Source organism: Lynx canadensis, chromosome C1 (assembly GCF_007474595.2).
Source record: "Lynx canadensis isolate LIC74 chromosome C1, mLynCan4.pri.v2, whole genome shotgun sequence".
Classification (NCBI taxonomy): domain Eukaryota; kingdom Metazoa; phylum Chordata; class Mammalia; order Carnivora; family Felidae; genus Lynx; species Lynx canadensis.
Window position 1 is genome coordinate 40,445,405 of NC_044310.1, and position 22,055 is coordinate 40,467,459.

At 40.6% G+C, this 22,055-nt stretch overlaps 2 protein-coding genes across 5 annotated transcripts in view; one reads left to right on the forward strand and one right to left on the reverse strand.

Annotated features, from left to right (window-relative positions):
- The window catches only part of FAF1 (Fas associated factor 1), a 529,019-nt gene extending 520,141 nt beyond the window's left edge, over positions 1-8,878 (reverse strand). For 2 of the 3 annotated variants that reach the window (XM_030328134.1, XM_030328133.1), the window contains exon 1: positions 8,773-8,877. The gene's annotated coding sequence lies outside the window, so the exon portion shown is untranslated. Of the gene's footprint in view, positions 1-8,772 lie in introns of all 3 variants that reach the window. The other variant, XM_030328128.1, reaches the window with a different exon arrangement.
- Positions 8,879-15,525: 6,647 nt separating this feature from the next.
- Positions 15,526-21,521, forward strand: CDKN2C (cyclin dependent kinase inhibitor 2C). 2 transcript variants are annotated; one of them, XM_030326928.1, is made up of 3 exons: positions 15,526-16,744; positions 17,198-17,337; positions 20,775-21,521. In XM_030326928.1, the coding sequence occupies exons 2-3, from the start codon at positions 17,209-17,211 to the stop codon at positions 21,150-21,152; spliced, it is 507 nt and encodes a 168-aa protein (XP_030182788.1). In that variant the 5' UTR covers positions 15,526-16,744; positions 17,198-17,208; the 3' UTR covers positions 21,153-21,521. The 2 variants fall into 2 exon arrangements, with proteins under 2 accessions (XP_030182788.1, XP_030182787.1); XM_030326927.1 differs by having other exon boundaries at positions 15,526-16,740.
- The last annotated feature ends 534 nt before the right edge of the window (positions 21,522-22,055 follow it).

A 22,055-nucleotide genomic window follows, 5' to 3' on the forward strand; every position in this document is an offset into this window, starting at 1 on the left:
GTTTTATTTATTTTTGAGACAGAGAGAGACAGAGCATGAACGGGGGAGGGGCAGAGAGAGGGGGAGACACAGAATGGAAGCAGGCTCCAGGCTCTGAGCCATCAGCCCAGAGCCTGACGCGGGGCTCGAACTCACGGAGCGCGAGATCGTGACCTGGCTGAAGTCGGACGCTTAACCGACTGCGCCACCCAGGCGCCCCGGAGCATGCAACTCTTAATCTCAGGGTCATGAGATCATCCCCACAGTGGATGTAGAGCTCTCTTGCAGGGGGTGGGTGGGGAGGATATGAAGCCATAAAACACATTCTACTGTGAGCATCAAATATATATAAAATACTCAATTTTCCTATGCCATAAAAATGCAACAGTACTTAAGACAACAAAATCAAAAAAGTCCCAAGAATGGATGTAACTTCTAAAGTCATCTAGATCAGTTGTTCCCAAGTGTAGATCTTGGATCATCAACATAACCTGCGAACCTGACTGAAACACAAATTTTCAAGCCCTACCTAGAATGCACTCAATCAGAAACTTGGGGTGGGATCCAACAACCTAAGGTTTAACAAGCCTTCCAGGTTATTCTTATGCAAATTCAAAGTCTGAGAATCAATGGTTTAGATCAGGGTTTTTCAGCACTAAAGACATTTTAAGGTGGATAATTCTTCATTGTGAAGGGATGTCTTGTGCAGAATGATTAGCAGCATTCCTGGCCTCTACCCACTAAATGCCAGGAGCACCCCCTAGATGTGACAATCAGAAATGTCTCTAGACATAGCCTAGTGTCCCCTGTGGGGAAATTATCCACAACTGAACACCACTAATCTAGATAAGGATCAGCAAACTTTCCTGTAAGGGGCAGGGTTAATATTTTAGGCTTTGCAGGCCAAGCAATCAACTATTCAACTTTGCTATTGAGGGCAAAAGTGGCCAGAGACAATATGTACACAGATATGCATGACAGCCTTTCAATAAAACTTTACTGACAAAAATCAGGTGGTAGTTTGGCACTCAGGATGTAGTTTGCTGATCCCTAATCCAGATCAATTACCTAAATTATAACTGAATGTCTTCAACCCCAGCTGCTGGCAACTGATTGTCCTGACTCTATACGAATACCTAATCTAGTCCAGTCCTGTTTTCAGGTAGATATTGCTCTAGACAAATCTTCATTTCATAGACTGAGTAACTCAAACCGAGAAAGGATAAATGACTTGCTCAGAGAATCAGAGCCCAAACAACAACAAACGACAACAACAACAACAAAATAAACAGCAATAAACTAGAGCTCTAGTCTGCCTAAGTGCAATGTTCTAACAAATGCTTCCTACAGAGGTATATAACCATATAATGCTGTTTGTGAAGCATTCAAATATTCTAGCACTTTGCAGTTACTAAAACCTGGCAAGAATAGTATTGGTTTCACGGTGGGAGGAGGGGAGTGAAATAACTTTATCTTAAAGGTCCGAATAGTAAATATTTTAGGCCTGTGTGCCATAATGTCTGACTCAACTAGTCACCTCTGTCACTGCAGCAAGAAAGCAGTCACACACAATAAGTGAATAGCTATGGCTGTATTCCAATAAATCTTTATGTATAAAAACAGGCAGCCAACTTACAGGCTATAGCTTCCTGACCCCTGATCTACAAAGTTCATAAACCCAGTCTGGAAAACAATAGGCATCAACCCAACCCCGCTCAACAAATCTAAAGGCTTTTTATTCCATGGCTTCTGACCACCTGTAAACTTAGAGGCATGGCACTAGACTGGAATGAGTGCTAGTCTAGGAACAACCAAAGTGCCAGACCCACCCTCACTTCCGCCCTTCTGGTATGTCTATTATATGCCAGATACTATTAATTCATTTTGTATGTAAATTTTATCATTTGGAGAAATTTCTGAATGGTGGGTCTTGTTTTCCTCTAGAACTCCAAGCCATGTGACACATTAAGCTAGAAAATAAACACTCTAATGTGCACCTGGACAAAGCCTTTATTTCAAACCAACCCATGAACTTGGACAAGTCACTTCCTTTTTCTGATCTCAATTTCCACAAAAGGAAAAATGAGAAGCTGGAAATAGATGATCTCTGAAGTCTCCTGCAGAGAACAAGCATATACTTAAAATTGTCAAAAATGAAAATAACAAGGCACTTGGGTGTCTCAGTCAGTTAAGCATCTGACTCTTGATTTCGGCTCAGGTCACGATCTCACAGTTGTGAGATCAAGCCCTGCATTGGACTCAATGCCCGTGGAGCCTGCCTGAGATTCTCTCTCCCCTCTCTCTGCTCCTCCCCTATGCATGCTCTTTCTTCTCTCTCTCTCAAAATAAATAAATAAAAATTTAAAAATAAAATGAAAGTAACAACTAAAACTTAATGAACTCTTTCTACACTAGACATCTATTCTAATCACTTTACAAGCATTAACTCAGTTTTCATATGAGGAAACTGAGGCAGAAGTGTGAAGTGATTAGTCAAAGATCACAAGATAAGTGAGTTGCAGAGCTGTGATTCAAATCCAAAAAATCTGACCTCAGAGTCCATGCTCTTAACTACTAAACTTTATTCTACATGCCAAAACCTTATTTTCCCAATGACCAACAATCCAAACACAAACACAACATGCTTTGTCTCTCTAATGAATAAAGAGGATAGTGGAGAAAAGAAAGAAAGGACAATAACAAGACTACTTTCTGCCACAGTACTCAATCTCCTGCCTAAGGCAACCTCCCAGGAAATACATATGATGTTCCACCGATACATAGTTTGGTCCCTAATCCACAACATCACAAAGGACACCTATCCATGTGGATTAATACCATTTCTACTTGCACAGTCTGGCATCTCCTTTTGTAGAAGATTCACAGCTTCATTTAAAAGGAAAAAATGTTATGAAGGGGCAGAAACTAATTTCAAGTGACTTACTGATAGTGTCATGGAAGAGTTCATGCTACCAAGAGAAGCTGACAGACAAATAAAAATGTAAAAGTCCATAATGACAGTCCAGTATGAAAATGCATAAAGCAATTTAGGCAGCAAAGGTTTCACTAGTTTGAAAGACCAGGAGAGGAAAATAAAAGCACAACTATGTCATCCAGGAAACAACTGAAAGTAACATCAAAATCAAAGCCAAATTAGAGAAGAAACAGACTCACTCTGTGACCACTGCAACTAGGTTCAGAAAACATATTTTCTTAGCATGGCAGATAAGGTTTTGCTTTCTTTTTTATATTTATTTATTTTAAGAGGGAGCATCAGCATGCATGAGTGGGGGGAGGGGGGGGAAGGGAGGAGAATCCCAAGCAGGTTCTATGCTATCAGCGCAGAGCCCCATGTGGGACCCAATCTCACAAACTGTGAGATCATGATCTGAGCAGAAATCAAGAATCAGACACTTAATGGACTAAGCCACCCAGGCATCCTGATAAGATTTGTTTCCTTAAAAAAATATATTACTATTATGAAAGTTGTTCCTTTTTTTTTCCTTGACTTGAGTGAAGCTATAATCTACATCTCTATATTAGACAGTAACAGAAAAATATAAGTAGAAAAATATATGAAATCAACATGTGACACTAACCTAAGTAGCTATAGCACCCGTTTTGTTCCCCCCCCCCAAAATTGTTATAAAAATGTATCTTAGAGGAAAAAGAAACTAGCATTGCATTAATTAAAAGGTTAAGCGGGAAAGGGAAATTTTTTTTTGTTCAGATAGACCTAAAATAAAACATAACTAACATTACTAAAATTATTTGATAGCAACAGCAATTCTATTTGGATAGCTCTTTTCACATCTGCAAGTAAACCAAATATATCTCAAAAGTTTGTTTGAGCAAATGATATTTGCTCTACACCTCAACCTTTAAAAAAAAAAAAGGCAAAGAATTCTACAATTACAAAAAGAACAAGATCTGGAATTTTCACCTGAATGCATCTCTTTGTTATAAAAAAGACATTAAGGAAGAAAAGAAAACTGTCCTCATTTATTAATGCCTGCCTGTTTTTAAACCCAGGAAATTCCTCTACATCTCCTCCTAGCTCTAGCCAGCCAAAACTGTAGGTGTACTACTCTATTCATTCCTTTACCAGTATCATACCATGCTAACACTATTTACATTTAAAATTGATTTTTTTTTGGACTATTCCAAATTCTAAACTCACTTGCCCAGAGTTGAATTTACAAATAATTCATTAAACATGATACTGCCATTCTCTCCATTCAAGCTTTTGGTGGTGAGCCACTATGGATAACAGTATGGCAGTTCCTCAAAAAAAATTAGAAATAGAAATGCCATATGATCCAGTAATTCTACTTCTGGATATATACCTATAGGAATCGAAAGGAAGGAGTCAAACAAATAATTGTACACCCATGTTCACAACAGCACTAATGATTCACAATAGTCAAAACACGGGGGAAAAAGTGTCCATTGACAAATAAATGGGTAAACAAAATATGGTTCAGCAGTCCCCCATAATCCACAAGGGTTATGTCCCAAGGACTCCCAATGGATGCATGAAACCAAAGACAGTACTAAACCCTATATGTTTTTTCCTATACATACATACCTATGAGAAAGCTTAATTTATAAATTCAGCACAGTAAGAGATTAATAACTATAACAGAATAATCTTAGCAATACTGTATACTGTAATGAAAGTTATCTGAATGTGGTCTCTCAAAATCTTACTGTACTCACCCTTCTTGATGATGTGATATGAAAAATGCCTACATGATGAGATAAAGTGAGGTAAATGACCCAGGCATTGTGTGTAGTATTAGGCTACTACTGACCTTCTGATTATACATCAGGAGGATCATCTACTTCCAGACAACAGCTGACCAAGGGTAAGTGAAACCATGGAAAGCAAAACCACAGATGATGGAGGACTATTGTATATACATACAGTGGAACAGTAGTCAGCCTTTTTAAAAATGAAGGGAATTCTGGCACTTACTACTAACTGGATGAACACTGGAAACCTCATGCTAAGTAAAATAAGCCAGCTGCAAAAGGATAAATACTGCAAGATTCCACTTATTAGGTACCCAGAAAACTCACATTCATAGACAGAAAATAGAATGGTGGTTGCCAGGGGATGGAGTTCAAAAAAAATGGGAAGTTACTGTTTAATGGTTAATGTCACAGTTTTGCAAGATAAAAAGATTTCTGGAGATGGATGGTGGTGATGGTTGCACAACAATGTGAATATATTTGATGCCACTGAACTGGACACTTAAAGTGGCAAATTAAGATGGCAAATTTTATGTTATGTGTATTTCACCACAATTTTTAAAAAATTTTAATTGAGGGGTACCTGGGTGGCTCAGTTGGTTGAGCGTCCAACTCTTGGTCTCAGCTGAGATCATGATCCCACGGTCATGGGATCGAGCCTCCCCCTACTTGAGATTCTCTCTCTCTCTCTCTCCCTCTGCCCCTCTCCCCTGCTCTCTCAACGTTTATTTATTTTTGGGACAGAGAGAGACAGAGCATGAACGGGGGAGGGGCAGAGAGAGAGGGAGACACAGAATCGGAAACAGGCTCCAGGCTCCGAGCCATCAGCCCAGAGCCTGACGCGGGGCTCGAACTCACGGACCGCGAGATCGTGACCTGGCTGAAGTCGGACGCTCAACCGACTGCGCCACCCAGGCGCCCCTCCCCTGCTCTCTCTAAAATAAAATAAATAAATAAAAGTTAAAAAGTAAATGAAAATCCTGTACCTTTCTCAAAAAAGGAGAAAAAGGGGGGCAAACCAATTAGAAGACATTGAACTATAGAAAACAGGCTGATGGTTGCCAGTAAGGAGGATGGGTTAAATAGGTAATGGGGATTAAGGAGTACACCTGAGGGGGCACCTGGGTGGCTCAGTCCATTAAGTGCCCAACTCTTGATTTTGGAGCTAATGGTTCTAGGATCGAGCCATGTTGGGCTCTGCGCTGACAGCATTAGAGACTGCTTGATATTCTTTCTCTCCCTCTCTCTCATGTCCCAGACACTCAGGTACATGTGCTGCTCTCTAAATAAACAAACTTTTTTTTAAAAAATCATGTCCCTTTCTACAAAGGCAGCACTGAGCTAAGTTACTATTAATTTCATGGTCATATGTTCACTTTTGGGTGGAGAAATTGATTTGCACAGTTACAGAAGAATCCAGCATCTTCCAAATGTCTACACTCCAAGACTTGAACTGCAATCTTTAAAATTACCCAGTTTTTAGGGGCGCCTGGGTGGCGCAGTCGGTTAAGCGTCCGACTTCAGCCAGGTCACGATCTCGCGGTCCGTGAGTTCGAGCCCCGCGTCGGGCTCTGGGCTGATGGCTCGGAGCCTGGAGCCTGTTTCCGATTCTGTGTCTCCCTCTCTCTCTGCCCCTACCCCGTTCATGCTCTGTCTCTCTCTGTCCCAAAAAAAATAAAATAAATAAACGTTGAAAAAAAAATTTAAAAAAAAAAATAAAATTACCCAGTTTCTGATAACTGGATCAATGCTAATTTTTTAAAGTTAATCCTATGAAAAGTTTATGTAATATAAAAAAAAAGGAAGAATAATTGATCTTAAAGCTAAGTCCACAAGAGCAAACTGATCTGGAATCATTTGTGAGAAGGATATGAGGTTCCTAAAAACACAAAAGGCGAATGTGCTCAATATGTATATAGTTTCTAAGTAATTTTTTATTCTACCAATAATGTTCCTACCTACTTGACAATATAAAAGAAACCTTCATCATTTGGCAAACATGAGAATGCCATAGCTTTTTCACATTTTGTAAACAGCTGTTCACATCAGTGCCACTGGTTTGAAGAGAAAAACTTAGTAGAATATACTAATGTGATCAAAATTAAACCCCAAATGCTTGTCAGAAAATCTTACTCTGAGTACAAGAATCCTAAATTTCCTATTTTGGGCGAATATAAGGTTCATAGTAAGCATAATAACTGTCATAAATAATGAGAGAACAAGCAGTTACAAGTTGTCACAGGAAGTATAAAAAGTTTGGTGAAATCTCAACAAAGTTACACTTACCTTAAAGCTTTTAATGAGGTACACTACTCTAAATTGTCTAAATCCATTCTTACTAGAATATGCCAATTTTATTTTTTTAATGTTTATTTATTTATTCTGAGGCAGGGGGCAGGGAGAGGGGACGAGAGCAGCCAGCAGAGGGGCAGAGAGAGAGGGAGACAGAGAATCCCAAGCAGGCTCCAAGCTGTCAACACAGAGGCCACACGGGGGTTGATCTTATGAAGCATAAGATCATGACCTGAGCCGAAATCAAGAGTCGGATGCCTAATCCACTGGGCCACCAAGGCACCCCAGAACATAACAATTTTATAACAAGATAAACTACTCCTAGAAATAGAGTCCTTTTTCATACAACCATATTCCACATTAGATAAAAGACTAGAGAATGAAAAAAAGAATTAAGAAAATAAAAGACTTAGGCAAAAAAAAAAAATCCTAGGCCATGCTAATCATACAAAACACCAAAATCTTGTGGTCAACTTTTATTTTCAGAACACTTCTTTCTGTCTGAGTTTGGAAGTTACAGTATAATCAAATACAGATACATCCATATTCCCAATAAATCTGGTAACCGGGTAAGATAAAGAACAAACTCTGGAAATGACTATCACAATATTAAGTTGTAAAAATAAGGAAATTTTAAAAAATCAGAGAAAGAGGGAGAAGAGAAACCCAACAAAATCTCATTAAGAAAAAATGCCACCTGCTGTGCTAGTGTTAAACCATGGTGTGCGATGACAGTATTATAGAATGAAAAGTCTATCTATACATAACAGTAGTTTCTAAATTAATCCCAAAATGATTGGTTAAAAATATCTCACTACAATAATTTTTTCATCATACATCAAAAGGCAAAGATGGAGTTCACAGGATATTAGCTCTAACTCCAGGTCTTTCATGAGGTACAACTCTACTTTCAAAGGGCCTCCCTAAGATACTTATATATTAGTGTAACTACAGTTGGGCTAAGTAAAGGAATAACCTTTGCTTATCCTTTAAATTATTCCTGGAATTAAGACACCAACCAAACAATTCAAATCTGGAGGAGAGGGGAATCCGCAAATATGAATTGGTAATTTATTAAGCTTATGAATTCACTGCAAAGATACTATGGTATATGCTATTTGCCTCCTCCTTATCTTCATACCCTCCAAAGATTCCAACATGGCATCAAAGTCTCAAATGTTTATTTCTCCTTGAAAAAGACCATACCCTCACCATTACCTTCACCACCACCCCCTTCTCCTTTTTCTTACTCTCCTCAATACACCACACCCACACCACCACGCTCTCCACACCCACACTCCATACAGCACACTCTCAAGTAACAACCCAAAACTCCTGACCCAAAATACCCCATACTTAAAAGCCCCACACTGAATACTCCCAAATTCTACCTGTTCTCTACATAATACAGAAAACATTACACACAGTCCACACACATACTCTAAACTATTATTAACACCCCTCACCCTACAAATCCGTACATAACACCCAACCCAGCATATGAATTGCACGTTCCCGGATGGTTCACCTCCCCCCACCCCCGACACGTTCCCGGATGGTACCACACACACACACACACACACACACACACACACACACCCCACACGCGCGCGCGCCACGTACCATACAAAAGCCCAAACCACACACCACTGCAGTGCTCAAACAAACCCTGAGAAGAGGCAACCCTTCTGGCACCAGGAACCCATGAAGTTGGAGGTGGAAGAGGAACAGGGCCAGATACTTCACCTGAAAATCCGCCAGGATCATCTCCCGGTCCATGTTGGACGCCATGGCGGCCGCCGAGTTCCGCGGCTCCGGGAGCGAAGCGCGCACCTGGCAGGGAAACGGCGCCTCCTGCGGCCGTCGCCGCCGCCGCCGCCGCCGCCGCCGGGCGCCGAGGGGCTGGCAGGCGAGCCGGCGGGCGGGCCGGCGGGCCGGCGGGCGGGGCAGCGCGGGAGGCTAGGCGCTCATGCACTCAGTAACCTTCAGGCGCCCGGGCCGCCTGCCTGAGCCCCTTGGAGCCCGCGCCGCAGTTGTCCTGACAGGGAGGCTGGTCTAGATGCCGGTCTGGTCTTCCTGTCGCTGGCCAGGATGAGGACAGGTTACGACAGCGCGCACCCGCCTCTATTCAGCGGCCGTGAAACCGGCGGGGGCGGGGAAACCACGCGAACGAGCAGGCGGGCGAACCCCACGGCCGCCTCCACCTCCTCCGCTTCCTCCCTGGCCGCCGCCTCCGCCCCTGGTTGGCCGGCGCCACAGCTGTCGCACATTTTGCCTGTCATCGAGGTCGCAAAGCACTGCTTTGCGGCTGCCACGTGACTGCTTTCCTGTCAAGCTCTGGGCGCGCGACTACCAGACGGGGATCCGCGCGCCGCAGGCGGCGACGCCAACTAGCAACTGCGGGAGATTGAAGTCCCGCAACAGGTTATTCCGGTTTGGAATTAAGCAAAGGCCTCGGGATACTGCCCCCCGCTGGCTGGGGCGGGGATGAGATTCTGAGCCTTACGAGGTTACATAGTTACATAAATACACATCAAGCCCCACAAACCAATTCGACACTCTCACAACCCGTTTTACAAACAGCATTTCATAAATTTCATTTTCTCTAACAAAGTCTCACCAAAATACAATTTCATATACAGTCTTTTAGGCTCAACCTCACTGTCAAAACCTGCTTACACACTGTCACACTCAAACCCAAGTCCCCTGACACCTGCATCCTCAGATTCTCAGTAACACAGAGGTAACCAGACTCCCAAGATAGATATGGGGGAAACATGGAAGCTGAGAAAGGTGAGACTATCGACCCCAAGAAAAAGATGAGCATTTTTGTTAGTTATGAGAAATAAAAACTTTTCTATTCCTACAGCATAACATTTATTTTTTGGACCTGAAGCAACATCTTACAAATGGGGAAACCTTGAGTCCAGCTTTGAATAGTCCATTTAAATAATTCCGTAAGTGAAGAAATTATATTAAAATACTTACCAATTACTAAAAGTTTCAGTTTATGGTCAGAAGTTGACAGGCTTTGAGACAAGAATACTCAAAGGCTATGTAATGAAGTGTGACCGTTTGTAATTGTCATCATGGCTGTAGGAAAAGTGACAGTGGGATATGTTTGACTTGAGTAAATATCATCTTCTAGACTATGGTAGAGCATGACTTGCCTTGGAAAGTGCATAAAGCCCTGAAAGAGTGAAGTAAGATTGCTGATTTTGTGCTGTAAAGTAGATACTAGTGAAATCACCATTTAGAACAAGGCCTAGCTCTTTGTATTCCCTGAACACAAAGAAGAGCACTATGGTGTTCTAAAGATCTAGGTTTATTCTGTGTTTCCCTTAAGTGAAAATAGTCTGGCCTACAACTCTCATGCAATAATCTGTATTTAGACCAGAATTAGCTAGATAAGGAATAGAACCCTCCATAGTCACATGAATTGAAACATCTTGTTTAATTGCCATCCCATTGGAAGTAATTTCAAAATAAAGCACAAATGTGAATCATGAGGTGAAACACAGAACCAGCAATTTAAGTGTGGCAATTCAGTTGTCCCATTCATATACCTCATTCTCAGCACAGGGTAGGTAAATAATTGTCTCTAGTTACATGGCCAAGAATAATGCAGCCCTGAAAAGTTGGAGGTTTTTCCTCTGTGATGGCATGTGTATATACTGCAGAACCCATTCAAATCCAGTGCTCGTCCCTTTCTCCCTCCCTTTTCTCCATCTGGGAATTAAAATGATGTGGTAATGTAGAAAGATGGAAAGAATACCCTACACATGCAGGTATATGGGTTCTAGTACTGCCTTCCCAGCTAATTAGCTGGGAGAACTTGGATGGGTCACTTAGACTCTCTGACTTAATTTTCTGACATGACTGTTGCATGGGATAAGAAAACAATCATGAGAATGAATGGAAAATATTTTTACAAAATGAGCATAGATTTCACAGCATTACTAGGCTTCAGATCTAATTCTTCCCCTTAACAAAAAAAAAAAAAAAAAAAATTCTCCAAGTCTCCATGTCTTTATGTCTAAAATGAGGCTTATAAAACTTATAGAGTAATTGTGGATATTGAGTGATATAATGCTTGTGAAAACTTTTCAGAAATTGTAAAGCTCTCCAAACATATTAGATGCTATTACTCTGTATACCAATTCCTAAATGTTTTTCTGAAGCCCACCTCTTTCATAAAACAGGCCAACAAGAATTCTTCTGCTTTCTAATCACTGCTTTTACTGTCTTTACAACAGAATATAATGGTCTGGTAAATTCTGTAACTTTTTTCTCTAATTGTTTCATATATTAATGTTTTAATCTCTCCCCAGAGGCTGAAAGTTCCTTGAGATTACAAGCCATTTCATCCAGTGTGTTTTTATATCTACCATAATTCATATATAGCAAAGTATTGAGTACATAATAACAACCAATACTTTTGAATTGAATATCTAGTATGTACACATATTTTACACATCTTATCTCATTTAATTCTCACAACAACCATCTTACAGAATAAAAAACTGCTCTGAGAAGTTAAGAATTTGCCCAAAGTCATGCTACAAAGTGACATACTTAGTATTCAAGGCTAGGTCAAAACTAGTGCTCTTTCCACTTAACCTGGTTACATCCCTGCAATTCACCCTCCATGTAGCAAAGTTTGTACATTTCCCTATGACCTACCTATTCATGATTTGGTACATAGCATCCAGAGTAATTGTCCACTGCAGAAAACAAAATGAAAGAAAAATATTGAATTAAAAATAGTTCATTTTTCATTTCTCCAGAATTCTTTTCTTAGAAACAATTTCATTTCACTGTCACAAACTGAGACAATAAAAATATATAGTGATTGTATGTAAGCATGAGCAAACGAAAATAATTTTAATCTATCCATTCTCATAGTTGATCTACTGCATTAACTCATGGAGCGGCCTAATTCAAACATAGATCTTTTTCTAGAATCTCCATGTTCTTTGATCTTACCATTACTTTTTTAAAAGGAATTTTTATTTTATCTTCCTTTCAAATATATGTGATAAAGGTTATTTGTAGTTATTTTGCTGAATTTTCATTTGAAATAATTTTAGATTTATATTTATTTACCTTCCTTACCTTATTACCAGCTTCCTCTAATGTTACCACCTTACATAATCATGGTACAGCTATCAAAACTAAGAAATTAACATTGGTATAATACTATTAATCAAATTCTAGAGGCTCTTTGGATTTTTACATTAATGTCCTTTTTCTGTTTCAGGGTCCAATCCAGAATACATTATATATAGCCATTTATTTCCATATTAAATTTATTTCCTAAGTTTCTTTAGCCACTTCCAATCTGATAGTTTCTCAATCTTGACTTTTGAAGAGTAGTGGTCAGGAATTTTAGAATCCCACAAATTGGGTTTGTCTAAAATTTTGTCAGAATTATACTGTTTATGGATTTGGGAGGAAGAATACCACAGAAGTGATATGCCCTCATCAAGTATTATCAGGGCACATGATATCAACATAACTTATTACTGGTGGTGTTAACCTTAACCCTTTGGCTAAGTTAATCAAGCTTTTTAACCATACTACTCACTTCTAATGTAATTCATAAGAAGATTACTACAGAGTTAGATCCACAGTTGAGTAATCAAAAATATATTTCATCTAATGATTTGATGTTCTTTAGGAGGCTAGTGTCTGATCCTGGACTCTTAACTAACAGGAAAGGCATAAGATTTGGGCTCAAGATCTGAGTCCAAATCCTATATCCCACTACTTACTGGCTTGAAGTCACAAACTCTAACAAGCCTCAATTCCTTCACCTGCAAAATGGGGATGATTACCATATTTAACTCAGAAAAAAATGGGGATAATTACCATATTTAATTAAGAGTTGTGAAGATTAAATAATCTGTGCATCATGTATCATAACCATGAAACAATATACATATATTAATTATTGCTATTATATTTAAGCTTTTGAGTTTCTTACTGGGCATTTATTTTCTTACTTTACAAATTGACTTTCATAAGTGGGTTGGAGTACCCATATAAGAAAGCCTACTGAAACTCAGAAATAAAATGGCAAAGTCCCAATTATGAAATGATAAAAAGATCCCTGAGGGTAGCAGTCTGTTTTCGACCTCTGTTGGGTCTATGAACACAACAAAGACTTTGATACTAGTAAAGAAATTATAGATACCACATACACATTTCCATAAGCTAATCATTCAGAAACCACATAATTGAGTCAATGAGGAAAAGAACAAAATAATTTGATAAATTATATTTCTATAAGCTCTTTAAAATGAGTATGAACTGCTGGGGAAAAAGATTTCCATAACTGTTAGTATTTAATATCCAACTATAAAGGCTCTTTTCCAGTATTTGAAAGACATGTCATTATTATGCTAAAAGTGAAACCACTGGTTTCAATATAATAGATGCTTAACTGTGAATCTTTCTCATATACCATGTTAGAATGTCAAATTATTAAAGGCAGAGATATACTCACCTTTCTATATACTTCAATGAACTAGCACTTAATAAAAACTAGATTCTCATTGGAGTTACTTTGTAGTGCTTACCTATGCTCTCTGAACTAAGGCTGGAACCTCTGTGATGCCAGTTGTGGTTTATACAATAAGCAGACTGAGTATATGCTTTAGGACACCAGCAAAGCCAGAGTAAAAAAATAACAAAGACTTCCTTAAAGAATTTAGTATTTCAGCAAAAGCACTGAAATAGTCATCAGGGGAAAAATCAGAATTTTATTGGACTTCTTTACTCTTATTTTTTGGCTTTGTTTTTATTTACATATGAGGTGGGGTGGGATGGGACATCAAAATCTTTCCAGTGCTTACGACCCCCAAAAATCTTAATCCAACTCTGTATGCATCTTAAATTATCATAAATTTTATTTACTGTTATTTAGCCAAAAGTATTTCACAGAAATAACACATATATATCTATACATAATGAGTGCACTTTAAGATTCTTCCTCATTGCAATATCTTTTCTTAGCAAGAAACCAAAATAAATACTAAAAAGCAACTATAAATTTGAAATATCTAAATGTACGTAAGAAATGAGAGGAGTTAATTTCTGGTGTTGTAGTACATACTTGACTCACAATTCAAGTTTAGTTGCCTAAGAAAAGAGCTGTAGTTATTTTTTTCCTCAACAATTCTGTTAAAGAAAAGACTGCTAATCTACGTCCTAGCCAGTCTCTTGCTAGAGATCACACAGATGTTTCTGGTGTGTTTTGTTGCTAATACTCTCATTATTCTTCAAGGAACTGGGTACAGATGTTGCTTGAGGATATGCTTGCTAGAGGCCGGCTGTAATTAGACCACTTGTCATTTTTTGCTTGGTTTCATTTTGACCACTGGGTGCACCATGTAACCGTGTTGCATGTTTTTAAGGGCAAAAAATATATATAGAAACCAGTAGTAAATTCATCTTACATAGCTTAAAGAGGAAGTTAAAAGTACAGACAACTGGTGTCTCACATGACTGAAATAAACCATTGGGGAAGAGACTATTTACTCCTTTACATTCAGACACCCTAACCACCCCCCAAAAAAACCCCAAGCCCCCATCTAAGTAGTAAAAGAGAACCTAGGCAATAAAGAAATGGCCTTGATAGAAAACCCTTCCCAAGAATTAGTGTAAATTTGCCTTTAAAGTTAATTGTTTTTCTCCCTTTCCCGAAGAAACGGAATATTTCATTGGTTCTCTTCCCTTGGAACATTAAGTCCTCCGAGTTCGTCATGATTTCCTCCTTACACCATGTCTTCGGTTTTCGTAAAAATCAGTGTGTGAAGGCTTTTGGTTTTTCTGAACACTGTTCTCGCTGTCAGTCTGGGTCTCTTCCTCCACCCCTCCACGGACACCTCTGCCCACCAGGACCACGGGAGTTGGTCTGGCAGGTGCGAGACCAAGGCCCGGTACTGAGAAGGCTGCGGAGTTTACACCGTGCGCGCCCCAGAGGAGGCGGCGGCAGCCCTGGGCCTGGCCGCCCGAACTTCGAGAGCCTAGCGGGGGAGCACGAAGGCGAGCCGGCCTGCCCCGCCAGGGCCGGGAAAGACTTGGTTCGCGCCAGCTCGCTCTCCGCCTTCCAGCAGCCAGCACCGCCGAGCCTCTAAGGCCCTGCGGCTCTCTGCAGCCGTCTTAATTAACAAGCCTCTCCCCCCTCACCCGCCCCCGCCGGGCCCCGGGAGTCCGAGGTTTAGTGTCGCAGACTCCATCCCGCCCGCCAGCGGGGGGAGGCCAAACCCGGCTACACCAAGCAGAACTCCTTTCCAGCTGGGGACTGGCCGCGGGGCTGGCGGGTGGGAACCAGTGCAGGAGACGCTGGGAGGGAGGTGGGGAGCAAGGAGGCTGGAGGAAGGGCGCGGGTTGGGGGCGGAGCCAGGCGAGCTGCTAGCGCGAGCGCCTCCTGGGCAGTGGGCGGGGAGTGGGCGGTGCCCGGCCTTCCCGCTCCCGCGGCGCGGCAACTCCGCGGAGCCTCCTTAAAACTCTGCCGTTAAAATGGGGGCGGGTTTTTCAACTCAAAAAGCGCTCAATTTTTTTCTTTTCAAAAAAAGCTGATGAGATCGGAAAAAAGAGAGAAGAAACCGGCACCGTCTCTGCAGCGGCAACAGAAGCAGCAATTGTTTGAGCGAAAAAAGAAGCCAGGGAGGGAGGAAAGGAAAAGAGCTGAAAGGGGGACAACGCTCAAGTGTCTCTAGGGGTGAAGAGAGCAGGGACCGGCGATTTGGGGGGGACCAGCTACAAAAGAAACTGTCACTGGGAGCGCTGCGGCTCAGGAGGAAGCAGAGCTCCTCGGCTCGGCTCCAGGGCACAGCTAGCTGGCGGCTGCTGCCCTGTCGGCGGCACGGGCTGGGGGCACAGGCCAGGGGACCGCGAGAGGTTGGCGAAGTGGCACCGGGTGTCGGAGCCGCTGGGCTCTCGCCGACACGGCGGCAAGACTGGCTGTCCTCTAGCATTGTGGCGACTCCCCATACTCAGACCTTGGCCTGCGCTTCTCTGGACGCTCCCAATCTCCGGAGACCCCCCCCCCCCAGAAAACTGGGAAAGGAAGAAAAAGACGACGGCGGCAGCTCAATGAGCCTCTACAGTGGGAAGTCTGAACTGGTTCGGTCGTAGGCGGGAAGTTACCGGTGGGCTGCCCTGTGCAGTCGCGATGCTGCAGCGCGCTGCCCTAGCAGCCCGAGCCCCATAGAAGCTTCCCGCAACGCTAGCTCCCTTCCTCACGCTGCTGGGAGTCCCGGGACCTGGTGGGGCCGGCATGACCGACTTGCCCGGGGCCCGCCGCGCGCCCGGCCGCCTCCGGAGACGCGCTCCGAGCCTGGCTCCCACGGCCTCTGAGGCTCCGCGGGGCTGCGGCAGCTCGGCGGGCGGGCTACGAAGCATTCCCACACGGCGTTAGCTTGCAGTTCGGCGCGAACGCGAATAAGGAATCCTCCTGAGAAGCCGTGGCCACTGACGAGTCATTACGACCTGTAACTTGAGGGCCACGGAACTGCTACTCCCGTTTGCCTTTGGCGATCGTCTTTAACCCTCCGGAGCACGTCAGCATCCAGCCGCCGCGGCGCTCTCCCTGCAGAGGAGGACTCAGGACTACCCCTAGCGTGAGACGGATGGAGACCGAGCCCCTCCGAGGACTTGCCCCAGCGGTTCTGGCTCGCTCGGCTCAAGTCACCACCGTGAACAAGGGTGGGTTAGTGCCTTTTCTTTCCCCCGAAATGTCTTTTCTTCCGCGGTGTTTTTTGCCCTGATCTAGTCCCTTAAGTCTCCGCACACATTTCTCCCAGAGATCTTTAGTGTAGGTACGTGACAGATCTGCTTACATTTTACGTCCAGAGTAATTTGCCAGGAATATATGTGTGTCTGTGTGTCTTTCTGTTGAGTCACCAGAATTCTTCACAGGGGTTAAGCTAAAAAGCAAGGAGCGGAGCCCCTCTCCAATGGCTCAGTTTTGCTGAATAATCACGTGTGAATCGAGGGGCGGGCTTTTGGCAGGCAGATCTTACTAGTATTTACTACCAAGCTCTACTCCAGATTAACCATCCCAGTCCTTCTGTCAGTCTCCGATGCCATCATGCAGCCTGGTTAGGAGCAAAGGAAAGGGGAAAAAAGAAAAACAACTAATTCATCTTTTCCCGATCGTCAGGACCCTAAAGAATGGCCGAGCCTTGGGGGAACGAGTTGGCGTCCGCAGCTGCCAGGGGGGACCTAGAGCAACTTACTAGTTTGTTGCAAAATAATGTAAACGTCAATGCACAAAATGGATTTGGAAGGACTGCGCTGCAGGTTGGTATCAAGAGAGGTGGGGAAAACAGGTCAACAATGTTGCCTACGTGACCCGGGTTTCTGGAATAACGGCTTTAAAGCTTTCGGGGGTACAAAATTTCACTGTTTTTAAGCCTAGTTGGTTGCCATATTTTATATCTTTAAGTGGATCCAACTCTCCAAAATGACGTACTTTGAACGAACTCGTCAAATTCAATAACATCCTCGATATCAAGTGGGTTCTAGGTTTGGTCTTAATTTTTGGAATGTTTTTGTGACGGTAAGGATTTAAAAGGAGTCCCAGAAGCGCCGAGGGGTGTGTGTGTGTGTGTGTGTGTGTGTGTGTGTGTGTGTGTGTAAGACAGCTCTGTAAACACACTATTATGATTATTATTTGAAGTAAATACACTGCTATTAGTGGTTTCCGTACTTTGCTCCAATAATTGACTTTAACGTTAATTTTCTTGACTACTGGTGAGGGTGTTTTTCCTTCAAATGCTTCAAGTTTTGACAAACGACCTTTCCTCGTTTGGACTAGGTGGCCTGGACACGGGGACAGGATGTACATTTCATAGTTAATGTAATACCATCCACCCATTCTGGATTAAGGAGGAATAAAAAGTTGAATTTTCTAATCAGAGCTCAGTTTGTAGTATTTTTGTCTCTGCGGTCATGCGGTGGTATGTTCTAATTTTCAGTTAATTAGATTACAAGCAAGAAATGAAATATGTCCAGCTACCAAGTATTGTACCTGATAATTTTTTCCTCCTATGGACGTTAGTTATCATGTAACTTAGTTGGAATGGTTAGAAACAGAAAAATGGCAAAGTAGTCTTAAATAGTTGCTTTATCAGACTCCTGATGGTACTCTTCTGAACAATGCTTGTTTGGAAATGCAACATTTGAAGCTGTTTTTGAAAATCCTTTGGGGAGAAGGTTTTAGAGTGCTTTGTTTTAGTTACAAGAATTAGAAATTTAAGTGGCAGGAGATACACTATTAACAGACGAAGTTCAGTCTGTACATTTTAAATCAGAATATACTGACCTTGCAAAAATGTCAGTATTAAAGAGGTTTATGCGTAGATACTAAATTATTTATCTTGTTATTTCAGGTAGATTCTGTGAGATAAGGATTTTTTTTCTTTGTCCACCTAGTAGTTTTTAATAGGTTTGATGATGACAGCAATGCTACGAATTTAATATATTGAAAAGTTTCCTATTGAAAAATCCAAGATTTTATAAATCTCACAAGGAATGAGCAACTTAACCCATGTTCAGAATAAGATCTTACAGGACTTTTGACGAACAGGAAGGCTGAGAGATTAATACTGACAAAAAAAAGTTTTGACATTTTTAATACAACTTTGCAATCTTGTTTATATTAAGTACACTTATCAAGATACTAACACCCACTTATTGTGGCTTAATCCTAGAACATATAATGAAACACACACAAACAGGAGTCTCAAGGTTTATTTTCAGTATGTATAATCCTGACTCTGAAGTTGTGTCATAACTCAAGAAAGAACTTTCTTTCAAAACAATTTCCAATGTTACTATTATTTTCTGTAAAAGATGGCAAATTTTCTTCTACAGTTATGTTCACTTAACTCCATTGCAAAAGCTTCCCCCCCCCCCCAAGGGTGTAAGCTTTTCAATCAGGGTAATATCAAAGGCCTTAATCGCACATTTGCTTTACAAAGATCCAAGGTATCTGCCCTTATTCTTCCCAGTGCAGGTCCTTAAATGTGACTAAATCTTTAGAGGTAGTTGTGGCAAAAATTAGATTGTGCTAATATTTAACCAAAAGTATATATTTTTTTAATTCTCAAAAAAAATTATGTATAATTTTTACCATTACCCCAAAGGAAGGGCTAAGTCAGCAGGGTTTTATCAACAGGGAAGTTTAATATCTTGGCCATCTATATAGCTTGCATTTATAAAATATTATTCATTCTAAATATATTTTATTACTTACTTTGTAATTATTTTTCAAACACACAATTTAAAGAGGTGGATCATCTTTGTATGTATTTCCCAGTGTATTATATTTAATTTCACAAACATTTCAGTGTCTACTATGTATCTATTTATTATAAATTAGATTATTATGAATATACCTAAATATAAATGAAACCAGTTAAAATGCTGAACTATTTTCTGGCATGTTAATGAGACTACACTTTTTTTCACAACTAAATTGTATGTGTTGTATAATTGCATGCTGCTCTACAAGACATTTTATAATTATGAGAGCCTAACAGAGATCCCTATTAGGGTGAAATGTATTCAAACAATAGTAGATAAGTCTTTATCATGTGAATTATTTGTATGTTGATAGCAAATTTTAATACCACATTCTGACTTTTAAAATGTTGGCAGTTTACAAATAGCTACTCCTAAATATCTGATAATCACTGCAAAAGGAAATAAGATGGCATCACCAGTTGATTATTAAATGCACCCAAACCCAAGACAAAATTGTCTGTCCCAAAATACACATTAAATATCTTATTTTCTCCTTTCTTGCTCACTTGAAAATCACTAGTCAGAACTTTAAGAAAAAGTAAGTAATATAGTAGGATGACCGTTGTATTCTTTTTAAGAACAGTTGCCATATAGTCATCTCCTATCTAATGCATGGTGTATCATGAACTTAGTTTTAGATAAATCAGCATCACCAGCAATGTAGAAAACCGTTGCTTATTTAACACCTTAATAATCAGGAACATTTGAAAATTTTGAGTGAAGGATTCTAAGCACTGAATACACCTACTAGCCAATATGAAATAACTTGCAAAGAAAAAAATTTAAAAAAAACACTTGGAAATTTGAGCTATATCTATTTGGAGAGAACTTGTGAAAATTAATAATTTAAGAAAATATCAGATCTGGTATTTTAATAGATCATTTTTATACTGGGTTATAGAGTCTAGTGTGTAGAAACACTTCTGTGGGGATTTTAAGAATCTCACTCTCATTTCTTTTGGGTAGCTATTTAGAAAATAAATTTTACCTACATTTGATTTTTCATAACTAATACCCCAGGGTTTGTATTTTATGAGCATAAGCAAGCAAACAGAAGACTCCCAAATTCCATTTCTTTTCTTTTCATAAATTCATGGAATTACACAGTTCTTTATGGGAGATAGAAAACTGAGTTGTGGGTGAATTTTACACAAGATGGACTGGTTCTATTTTATTGATAATTTATCCTGTTTTTGGACCTGTTTAAGATATTACATCATAGAAGCTCAATTTTTAGAAGCCCTCTTTTACTTTTACCTACTAGTACCTTCTTTCCTGCAATTGAGCCCTTCAAACCCCATCATGTGGGTCTTCCCCAAGCACTCTTTCACCTAAAATAAATGCTTACATAAATAGAAAGAGAGATGGCTATTTTAAAATATTCCTGTAGGAGCACTTGAAGGATTCTCCCATTTTCTCTTCTCTCCTAGGTTATGAAACTTGGAAATCCCGAGATTGCCAGGAGACTACTACTTAGAGGTGCTAATCCCGATTTGAAAGACCGAACTGGTTTCGCTGTCATTCACGATGCAGCCAGAGCAGGTTTCCTGGACACTTTACAGACTTTGCTGGAGTTTCAAGCTGATGTTAACATCGAGGATAATGAAGGGAACCTGCCCTTGCACTTGGCTGCCAAAGAAGGCCACCTCCCTGTGGTGGAGTTCCTTGTGAAGCACACGGCCACCAAAGTGGGGCATCGGAACCATAAGGGGGACACCGCCTGTGACTTGGCCAGGCTCTACCGGAGGAACGAGGTCGTTAGCCTGATGGAGGGAAACCAGGCAGAGGGAGCTTCGAATTTGCAATGAATATGGGGAGGGCTCTCCCACAGTGCCTTCTATTTTGTCAGCTAACTGGTTGGCTGTCCTATTTTACTATCACTTGTTAAAATTCAGTTTTGTCATACTTTAAGCAACTAGTTAAATCTTCTCAAACTGCTAAGTGGAAATCTTATTACAGGTTTATGAATATATTTAAGCAACATCTTTTTCACCTGCAAAATCCTGAGTTCTAACATGTAATTGCAAATAGCTTTGGTTTTCTCCTGAATATGTTATCTTTCCTTGACTTTTTCCTTGCTTCTCCCTTTGCCAGTCTCAAAACCCAACTTAAGAGACTTTGTTTTTAAAATGGTTTGTCCTGACTCTTCTTTTGCCTAATTAAACACTTTTTCAAAACAGGACAATGTTTTTCTGTTATTTCCTCTATTACTCCCACACAGTTTGCCACTCGCTAAGGAGAAGTGTACTGAAAGATCACGATGCATTAAATCTTGACATTGGAGAAAATAGACCAATTGAAAAACTAGACGTATTCCATTGATGATTCAGTTATTCTTTTCTTTCTTTCTTCATGCCTCCCCTCCAAAGATTTTACTTGGTGACTAGTATTTCTGCTATACAACAAAATAAGGACAACATTTTTGAAGACCATACCTGAAGTTATTTCATTATGAATTTATCCTAATGTTCAGTCTTCCTCTTTTCTCAAAGTCAAGTTAAATAGTTGAAAAACAGGTTTCAGAGGTAGCGATCTGAAAACAAATATATGTTAACTTTAAAAGTCTTTTTTAAAAGAAAATGCCACCCTGAAAGTGCTTTCCACTAGTTTGATTTTTTAAAATCACGAAGTCAAACAATTGGCTAAATAATATATTTCTCAAAATTTATACTATAAGTATACTGTCAAGCTTTTTCTCCCTGAATGTCAGA

Coding starts and splice junctions, on each gene's coding strand:
- CDKN2C (XM_030326928.1), top strand. CDS start 17,209: ATGGCCGAGCCTTGGGGGAACGAGTTGGCGTCCGCAGCTGCCAGGGGG. Junction 17,338..20,774: donor TTGGAAGGACTGCGCTGCAG/GTTGGTATCAAG, acceptor CTTCTCTCCTAG/GTTATGAAACTTGGAAATCC.